The sequence below is a fragment of the Zychaea mexicana genome, assembly GCF_025766255.1.
Source record: "Zychaea mexicana strain RSA 1403 chromosome Unknown BDB00scaffold_93, whole genome shotgun sequence".
Classification (NCBI taxonomy): Eukaryota; Fungi; Mucoromycota; class Mucoromycetes; order Mucorales; family Lichtheimiaceae; genus Zychaea; species Zychaea mexicana.
The window spans coordinates 52,253-63,023 of NW_026516756.1; the positions used below are offsets into that span (position 1 = coordinate 52,253).

The following is a 10,771-nucleotide window of genomic DNA, read 5'->3' on the forward strand; positions in this document are numbered from 1 at the left end:
TTCTTCTACTGGTACTTCAGAGAAAGGTTCTAAGAGCCTAACAGCATCATCAGTACTACCCTCAAAAGGTAGCTGCTGATCACTAGGATCTATGAAATATGATTCCCTTATAAGAGCATCCCCAGCGGTGGCTGTATCTGTAAAATAGCGATAAAAAAATACAGATTTTTGACTACAGCGGTAGCGCTAAATAGAAATGTAAATTAGTTTATCTCCATTTGCAACACCGTTGACGGCAAATATAGAGTCAATTTGCCGACGTGCTGAAAACTTTTCTTCTTCCTCCCTTTCTCTGCTTTCAATAAGCTAATTTTTTCTTCCATGAGTCCCAACAACAGTAACAGCAACAGCAACGATACCGAACCTATCAACGGCGGTCGAGGAAAGAGTTTCTCAGCAGCAGAAGATAAACAGCTATGTAATGCATGGTTGAATACGAGCATGTGTCCTGTCACAGGCGTTGAATTGAAAGGAGAGGCATTTTGGATTGCTATCCACAAAAGTTTTTTGGAACGCATGAAGGAGAGCGCAAAACTCGAGCTGGAAAGCACTGGATATGAAGTTCACATCATTGAACGTACTGTAAAGTCGATTAAGGATCGTTGGACCTATATCCACCCTAGAGTTTCCAAGTACATTGGCTGCGTTGCCCAAGTGGAGAGTGGTTATACAAGTGGCACAAATATAACTGACGAGGTGATTATCATAGCGTATATGCTGATATAGTTCGCATGGTAAACGTGATCCTATCACCACTGTTATTTATATCAATGCAAATAAACCCTTATGAAGGTGGAAGCTGCCAAAGCACTGTTCGAGAGATATTACAAGCAAAGCTGGAATCTAAGCCATTGCTATGCTCTCTTCAAGAATGAGCCAAAGTGGATGTATCTTGGGAAGAAGAAGAAGGATGAGGAAGGGTCGACGGCCAGGGCCAACAACGCAAAGAAGGGGGGCGCGAATCAAGGCTCGAGTGAGCGACCCATCGGGCGCAAACAAGCAAAAGCGCAACGTGGCGAGAAGCGTCAACTCGAGTGGACGCGGAAACGCGTTTCTTTGATGCAACGCCAATCAGACATCATCATCATGAACACGAACATAAGTGATATGGACGAGGACTCTGCGGAATACTTCCGTATAATGAAGAAAAGGGTCCTCAAGGCTTTGAAGGAGGAAGAAAAAGCTGCTGAACAAAGCAGTGTGGATGAACTAGATGCCGCAGCTGTCATAGAAGAAGAGAGTGTAGAAGATGAAAAAGGAGAAGAAGAGGAAGAAAGTAGAAAAGATGCAAATGACGAACATGTAAGCGATGAAAATTAAAAGATCAATGTTTATTCTGAGCTCTCTCCATGACGGCTCCATAGATGATCGATCAAATCTTCTTTCAACTGTGCATGAACTTGACTATCTCTAATGTCTACATGTCGTTGGATGAACTCTTCTAAAGTTTGTTGATCGCGATTGATCTGCGGTGTCGTAGGATCGTGGTATTGGAATCGGCTATTATCCGTATCAATCTGCAATGGTAGCTTGTACCTAGCACGCTCATCCTCCACGATCATATTATGCAGGATAATACACGAAGTCATGACATTATGAATATCTTCACGTTTCTATAATCTTACAGGTCGTTGGATTATACCGAAGCGTGATTGCAATGCACCAAAAGCACGCTCGACATCCTTGCGATATGCTTCTTGCTTTCTTTTGAATAAGTACATAGAAAATAGGTTTTAATAAGAGCATAGTGCAATCATATTTCAGTACCTGTTCTTTGGGTGCTATAGGTTCGCCAGGAATCGATTGTATTAAAGTTGCCCATTTTGGATAAATTCCGTCAGCGAGATAGTATCCTTTGTTATATACGTGGTCACCAATAGTAAACTCGACGGGTGGTATACGACCAGCGGCAAGATCAGCAAACAAATGTGAACGATGTAGCACATTGATATCATTGAGGGAGCCAGGGAGCCCAAAGAATGCGTGCCAGATCCATAAGTCATAGGATGCCACTGCCTCAAGAATAATTGTGGCCTTTTTTTCTTTTCCTTGGTACTGGCCCCTCCAAGCAGTAGGACAATTCTTCCATTCGACATGCATGCAATCAAGAGACCCAAGCATGCCCGGAAAGTTGCGCTTTTCAGCAAAAGCCAACAGCCTCTTGATATCTTCTGCATTGGGCGCACGAAGATATTCGTCACCAAAAGCCTTGATTACTGCCGAGCAAAATCGCTTTAAACACTCTAAAGCAGTGCTTTCACCCATCCGAAGATATTCGTCGACTACCTTGGCACTGCCTCCGTAAGCAAGTTGTCTCATCGCAGCAGATACTTTTTGCAACGTCGAATGGCCCGGTTTTAACGCAGCATCATACTTTTGTTCAAAGTAATTGTCATGCTGTTTTACGCCTTCTACTATACGTAAAAAAAGATCACGTTCCATACGGTAGACGCGCCAAAAGTCTTTATCGTCATATACGGAATCTTCAGCAAAGTAGTCCTTGTATAGACGATCTGCGCCAGCTACACGGTCGCGTTCCTTTGTTTTGCACCCAGGAACAGACCCGTTTTTACGGGTTGGTGTTTCTCTATGCTTTCTGGCAAGCATTTGAAAAAGGCGTTTTCGTCTGCGGGTTCCAATAATAGCACTCTCTTCTTCCTCTTCGAGGAGAAGATCAAAAAGTTCGGATGCTGTAGACATAAAAGATAGGAACAGAAGAAAGGCAGTAATACCGAAAATACCGATTTCAAAATACCGAAACCATCAAAGAAGCCACTCTGGCGGTAAATTATTTTTTTATTTCGGATCTTGATTTTGCAGCTGGATTACCGAAACCGCTGGGGATGCTCTAACATGGAGAAAATGATTCCATAGATCATCAGCAAACCGCCTTTGCCAAATGAACCAAAAAAGCTGTTTTTAAACTAGCTTTTTAGTTCTATAGTTCCGGGTAATGAGCTGCTTTATCCCACCCCAATTGCCTAAAAGTGAGTATTAGATATTATATAAAAGGAGAATATTTTTTCTCAAAACTTAGCTTTAATAGTGTTGGTATGGATTTGTGTACCAGGAATAACAAAATATAGCTCATGGTTCACCATATGATAGGTATAACCCATCCTCTCTAACCGTTGGGTATTATAGGCTGTCTATCCATTAGAGTAAATGATTGATCCAGGAAGGATATACTTTTGGATCAAGTGCTCTAATGTAGGGCAGTTCCGCTGGTCTATATTCACCATCACAATACGTCTTTCTCGTGTCCGTTCTACTGCCCCTTAAACCCAAACACCTTTAACGTGGCTACTAATACCATTGGCGGACGGCTTTCTTTTGCCAAACTTCGATTCGTCGATCTCTACAATAATTCCTGGGCCACTAATTAGTTCACCTATATTATTATTAGTTATAAAATACAATAATCAAAGTAGAAAGAGAAATATATATACCTTTGAATATACTCTCCATATCTTCAATAATTAGTTGAAAGTAATCCTATCTTATCTGGCGAACTGTCTCCCAAGTTAGTTTAGTCTTATTAATAATATTAGTAGCACTAGAGATAATTAACAATTCTAAACCAATTTGTAAGACAACATGTGGAGGTACATTCCGGTGTTGATAAAAGGAATGAGTCCGAACAGTCTACTCCAAATTACAGCTAGTACATCGGGAAGTACCACTTGCTCCTCTAGACCAAGAAAGAGGCATATCTCGGTCATAGTTAAGGCACTTCATACTACAGTAAAAAATGCCTTCTTCATATAGATACTTGTGGTAAACCACACTACTTGAGATTGATCCAGACAACTCACCCCACTCCGCTGTCTTCGTAACCATTAGAACGCAGTAGAGAGAAGACTACATACACGGATGAATCAATTATTACATAATTAGCACCATATTGATAATCTCTCAAACATGGATTACCAATCGAGAATAACTCAGGACCAACCATTGTATACACATTGTCCTATTCTCGAGTTAGTCAGCACTTCCTTTGAATCTAGCTTATCTGAGTTGAGCGAAGTGTACCTATCGAGCGGATACTAATTCCAGCACTGACAAAGGTGAGACTTCGCTAAACAAGGAACACATTGATCATAGCAAAGATGACTCTTTACAATTAGAAGACAACGTCCATTATCATGGCCGGCAAACTCAACCTTCCCATCCTTCTTCATCTTTGAAACATCCAAAATCTGGCATATCTGTGAGCCATTCATCAGTTCATCCAGACGGAAGTCTAGACACCATCTTCAACAGTATATAAAGGGTTGTGAATTCATTCAATAAAAATCATCAGATATTTGATTCTCAGTGTATTTCATATTGTCTTTTATTTTTATCTAGGGGTCGTCATTAACGGATTCGAAACGGATCGAGCGATTCCGAATCCGTTTCGTATAAAACGGATCAGCTCTTTTGCAATCCGGAATGGATCCAGATTGTAAATATGGGATCCGAATCCGTTTCGTATAAATCCGGATCAAATCCGAAATCCGAGTATAGAGTTAAGTTTGAATACAAATTACTGAAAAGTGAGCTTTAGATGGTACAAGGTGGCATTTATTAAAATTAGCAGTAGTGAACATCAGAAAAAAAGAAGAGGATAGGGAAGAAGAAAAAGCAACCAGGGCATAGCTACTGGAAGAAAGTAATAAAGAAGTCGAACGATCAATGAGGCAATGGCTTTGAAATAATGAAAAAAAGGGAGGGAAAGGGAAGTGGAATTTTTTTTATAGGTGACTATGGGTCAAGGGAAAGGGAAGTAAAAAAAGGAGGGTAAGTGCGAAGAATTGCAGAACCGCTGTTTGTTTTCTCTAACACAACGTGGAAACGGCGAACAGCAACTCCTTCTTAATCTTCACCAAAATACTTGGACCACGAGTCGAGCAGCACACTTGCTTCCAGTTTGCTATACCCAAGCCGATTCCGTTCACTTGGAATGTATTGCTTGGCACGGGAGAAAAGCCGTTCAGATCCTGTTGATGAGGCTGGAATCACCAAGTATCGGCGTGCCATTTGCCTCAACTCTTGGCCACTGTTCACGTCCCTCCGCCAGAACTCCAAAACGATCGAAGTATGCTCACCGTCGGACTCGTCGATTACTGTATCCGTGGAAACATATCTTTCCAGCTGGTCCGTGTTCGATCTCCTCTTCTTGATCAACGCATCCGGGTTTGATGGGGATGGTTCTTGCGTTCTTGATGGCTTATATGTTTGCCACGTCTTCTGCACCATCTCAATAGCCTCCTCGCGATACTCTCCCCAGTTCTCGTCTTCCCACCATTCGTATTTTAATCGAGGGTCCATGGCAGTAGCAACAGCAAAAGAGTGGCCTTGAGCCTTGCAGTAGTACCCTTTGAGCTTTTCCCAACCGCATTGTGTTGCGTGCACTAGCTCAGGCCACGTCTAACATATGAAGAAGTAGTCGTGTAAGTATGTGATGAATAGTGTTCGATAGAAATACGCATATATAGAGTTATAACCTACATCCTCCCATTTATTCATGTATAGTTCGAGCTTTTCAAGCAAACGGTTGTAAGCAAGAATGACCAGATTCATAGTTGCGTAGCTAGCGCCAGACAGCAATGGGGTCATTCGGGCGAACTCATAGAGTAACTCGGCCACCTTCTCCAGACATGTCTATTCGTCATCTGTCAAGAAGTATCCTTGAAGGGCCTCGAGATTCCGGCACGTCGTATTGTATGCACGCTTGACTGTAAGAGCTCTTTGGAGCATGGCATATGTGGAATTCCAACGAGTGCGAACGTCCAATACCAGCTCACAGCGATCTTCAATCTCGTCCTGATCTACGGCTTCGTCGTTATCGTCGGTAGTTGGATGTTGGTGGGCAACGACCTTGAACGAGCTATGATAATGATCCAGTCTTTGTGGAGACGCTCTGATGGCAACAATCCCTTTGTGAAGCTTACGCAACGTTTTGCCTAAGGTAAATTAAGTTTAATTACTATACACATGTTGATGGGTGGATATTGCTTTTTTTTTGCTTATTTACCTGCGTTGATGGTTGTAGTTATTTCTTGGTTGTCACTGTCCAAGGCTTGCTCTGCATTGTCGTACGCTTCCGCTTCTAAACCTTTGTGGAGGATCGCTTGCACCGCCAAATTGATTATATGCGTGATGCAGGGGATACGATTCTCTTCGGCATCAAAGACATCGCGTCCAACAGCAAGTTCAATCTCTGTGGCCATTGTCGTCATATTGGATGCATTGTCGGTAGTCAGAAAGAACGGCTTGGACACGAGGTTCCAATCGTTCAGAACTTTCAGGAACGCCCCCGCCATGTTGGCACCAGTGTGAGGGCCGGAGAGAAGCTGGAGACCTAAGGCAATGGATTGTTGGTTCCAGTCGTCATCGATCCAGTGGGCAGTGATACCAAGAAACGGAACCTTCCATTCACTTGTCCAAGCATCGACAGTGTATGAGAGGCACGGCTGAGCTTGCAGGATGACATCAATACGGCTTCGCTGAACCTGGTACATGGTAAGCAAATCACGGGAGGCAGTACTGTCGCTTGGAAGTTTGACGTGGGTGAGACTTGGGGCTGATTGCACGAGGTTCAACAATCGCTGGAAGTAGGGATTTTTGACAATCATGAATGGCAATGCAGCAGACACAATGAACAAACACAGCACCCTGCGGAAGACCTCTGGATCAAACTGTTGGAAACGCGGCGTGGTGCTGCCTCCCAAATAAGTGTGGAGTGTATTATCTTTTGGTGGTGCATCGACGGGCATGTCCTTAGTGATACCGTGCTTCAACAAATGTTTTATAAGGCCGGTGGTTGTTCCTTGTGGATCCTTGTACTTTTTATTGCAGAACTTGTCTCCCATGGGATAGCGGCAGTAGTAGTAGGTGATATTCTGGGCGTCGTTTACACCCTCGAACCATTTGTACAGCCAGCTCTTGCGTGCTTTAACCCCTTTTCCTTTCGGCTGGTGTTGCACGGAGGTCAATGCACCGGTTTCGCCGTCACTGGTGTTGTCAATCGCCTCATTGTCATGGTCGGTGGACATCGCAGAAAACTGGCGGGCTGTGGAAGGCGAGCTACCCATATGGTCAGGCATTGACGAATCCTATTTAAAGTCAAATAAATGTGTTGGGTCAGGTAAGTGAGGATATACTGATATTCTTATAGAATAAAGGGTCAACTTACTTCATCAGACCAGTCATTATCGAGAGCAGAGGAGTTTCGTTTACCAGGGATGGAAAAAGAAGACGGATTCATGGTGGAAGGTTAGAGTAGCTATTCCAAGGTATGTAATTAGTGAATAAACAGGTATGTGATTATCGGTATGAAATAGAGAACTAGCTATATGTGAGGAATATTGGGAATGCCTACCGTTATCTGGAACAATAATAAATAGAATTGTATGTCTTCAAACAACTTTTTTTTCGCCCCTTTTATATCTTTAATGTCTTGCTCTTTTTTTACTTCTATCAAAAACTACATCGTTCACGGATATCCATGTGATTTCAAATCTTGGTGGCAATCATGACCCAGTTCGCAAAGGCGGATATCATCCTTCGGGAAATGTCGCCATGAAGACAATCATGAAAATTAAGATGACAGTTTCCTAAAACGTCAGATCGCTGCTATCGGTGCTTGCTGGGTTGCGGTCTTTTCGTCCTTTCTCTGCTCAGCATGACAGAGCTTAGCACTAATTGACGGAAGAACGAGCTACTTCCGGATCTAAAGCATAGATGAATGCTTTTACGGATCCTCCCTAACCGGATGTATGCTATCACATGCGCATGACCAAAGACGACTTCGATTGATTGGTATAATTTTTTTATACAACTATACCACTGATATACAGAGCGAAATAGATCAATATATTTGAAGTTATCATATAATCAGCATTCGATAAGCTATGAGTATTTCTGCCTTAACAGGAACGGATGTAATGGCATTACGGATAACGCTTATGCATAGGAGAAACAGTAAAAGACGACCCAGCCTGATACCATTACTAAAGATGCTGTCCCTGGTTTGATATCTTCAGATGCACACTTAATGAAGGGGTGGATGACATCGGCGGGGTCAATTTATAGGAAGAATGCACAAAAGAAAAATTACTGGGAGAAAAAGCAAGTGCACACTTCTTGATATTTGACACTGCTACTTTTAAAAAACGATTTCTAACAAATCAGGTTGAACGGAATGTACGCGATCAAAGGTACTGCATCAAAAGCAGGGATAATTTTACTACAAACGAATGAATGAGTGACAGAAAATTGCGGAAGTGAAGGGAAAGCTCAGAGTTATTTTTTTCTTTCAATATAGTTGCCATTGCCTGTGCGCCATAATGTCTTGAACGATTTCCGACCTAAGCGATTAAAAGAGTGGACAATTTGCTGACACGACCCTTTCCAAGCAGCAGTAGAATAAGATAAAATAAAGCAGCTTTATAAGCTGTATAGCAGAAGAGATAGAGGAAAGTGCAGCTTTTACTCGGTTGGCTTTTTGCATACAGAACAACTGATAAAAGTGTTATGTCGTTTCCACAGAGATCGCAAAAGCATTGACGAACACAGTGTTGGGAACGTGGAAGGATGCACTTGTTAAATGCGACGGCATTAATAAAGCGAAAGGAAAAGCTAAAAACAAGCAGTTTACCATGTTGCTTTAAAGTATAGTATGATTTAAATCTCAAGGATGCCTATGGAGTACAATGCCACTGCCGGCACCGCTCTATTTACTACAACCAATGCATGAGGGCAACGACGATTCGTGTTTTACTTCTTCATATGAAGAGCATGGGGAATGGAAAGAGGATTATCAACTATCAGCAAGTATTGAGTGTCTATCCTATGGAGTAAGTGAATGCACACAATTTTATACTGTAAAATATATGTATGTGTTTGTATGTGTTTGTATGTGTCTTTGTGTGTATAGTATTGCCTTCAGTTTGGCTAGTAGTGTGCGGTGTATTTGAAACGAGGCAGTTACAAGCAGCTGCTTCCTTTTTTTCACCTATCCCTCAACAATAGGCACGTCGAGTTTATGAATCCCTCTACAATTGCCATATATTGCATTCCTTTACGCATTAGCTACAACGACTTTATAATAAACCGAGACTTTTGATTATAAACGACTACCTTTGAACCTTTTATTATATGTAGTATATAAAAATGCTTAAATTCTGTTCCCCCTATTCTTCCCTTCATTTTCGCACTTTCTTTCGCATTCCTTAACAATCTACCAATTACAAAGCCTAACCATGAGAATTGCAATGGAAATAAAACGGATCAAATGGATCAATCCGGAATGGCACCTTCCAATCCGTTTTGAATCCGGATCGCTCAAGCTCAATCTGAATCCGTTCCGATCCGTAAAAGCCCTCGCTCGAATCCGGTTTCTTCTCATTCGAAACGAAACGGATCGACGAATCCGGATTCGATGGCGATCCCTACTTGCCGCAAGCAACTGGATTGTTGAAACGGTTTGGAAGAAACGAGGGACATAGTCAAGAAACTTAAAAAAGTGAGATTAACCAGCAATGTTCAATACATCATCAACAAAAGCAAGACACTATCAAACTGGCGACCACGGTCACTCCACAAAGTGTGAAGATCAGGCTATTGTCATCACCCACAAAGGTAGGCAATCAAGTCAATTCAGAATGATTCCTCGCCTATGGTAGCTTGCCTTGCAGCAAGCTACAGCTATTGTCAGGAGACAGGTGAAGATGCCCGTCCGCTCTAGTCCTGGTTCTCACTATACAAATGGAGACACTATCAAACCGGCGACCACAGCCACTCCACAAAGTGTGAAGATCAGGCTATTGTCATCACCCACAAAGGTGGGCAATCAAGTCAACTCAGAATGATTCCTCGCCCATGGTAGCTTGCCTTGCAGCAAGCTACGGCTATTGTCAGGAGACAGACAAAGAAGCCCGCCCACTCTAGTCCCAGGTACCTATTTGCAGATAATGATGTTAATGAACAAAGAAGAAAGACCACAGAAATGTCTGGTGATTACTTTCTTTTGATTTTTCTCCAGCCAATCAAAATAAACTTAACCGTAATCAGCTTGAAACAAAATAACCAAAATTACACCAGAAACCACAAGTAATGTATGTTCAATTGTATGAAAATACATAAGCACGACAAAAGAGAATATAAAGAAATCAAGCTTTAGGGATCGTAGCCAGAGTGATTCTTGCGTTTTCTGTTTTTCTTGGTCAAAATTAACGCTTCATCACTTAGTGACAAGGAAGGACGAGTCCAAGATTGAGGGTAGGCAGTGGTATCAGTTGCCTTTGAAATGCATTCATTGAGAAAGGCATGGATGACATTTTTCAAGGTTGTGAACTTGTAAGGAAAGAAGGGATCTCGGACACAGCCATGGGAACATCCAGATGGGCCAATTCAGTTATGATATATAGGCCATGCGCTTGAATCTTGAGCAAATAGAAGGTCAAAGTGGCACCAATAGCATGGATGGCTAGTGAAGCATGGGTATCAAAGCTTGTATCGTCGACGGTTTTTTTCGTGAACAATGCAAGGCGAATCAGATCCTAGTTGATCAGGTAATGGTTTCGTCGTTCGCTTTCTCGCTTGGCCTCCCCATATCCGATGTTCACGCCATCGTCTGTGTCTTCAGGGTACATGGTTATAAGACAATCCGGCCATCTGCTGGCAATTGTGCTTTTGCTTCCGTCAAGGGGTTCCGTCGCCGTCCAACGCATACGAATATGCTTTCCATCACTGCGCGAAAAACGAATTATCAAGTTCTTCA

General features: G+C 42.4%; 1 protein-coding gene across 1 annotated transcript; it reads right to left on the reverse strand.

Moving 5' to 3' along the window:
• Positions 1-10,331: 10,331 nt before the first annotated feature.
• BDB00DRAFT_771156 (uncharacterized protein) lies at positions 10,332-10,550 on the reverse strand (the record flags this gene model as incomplete). Its single annotated transcript, XM_053119937.1, has 1 exon — positions 10,332-10,550. A coding segment is annotated over one exon (219 nt), but the record flags the coding sequence as incomplete, so codon positions are not given.
• Between the last annotated feature and the right edge of the window lie 221 nt (positions 10,551-10,771).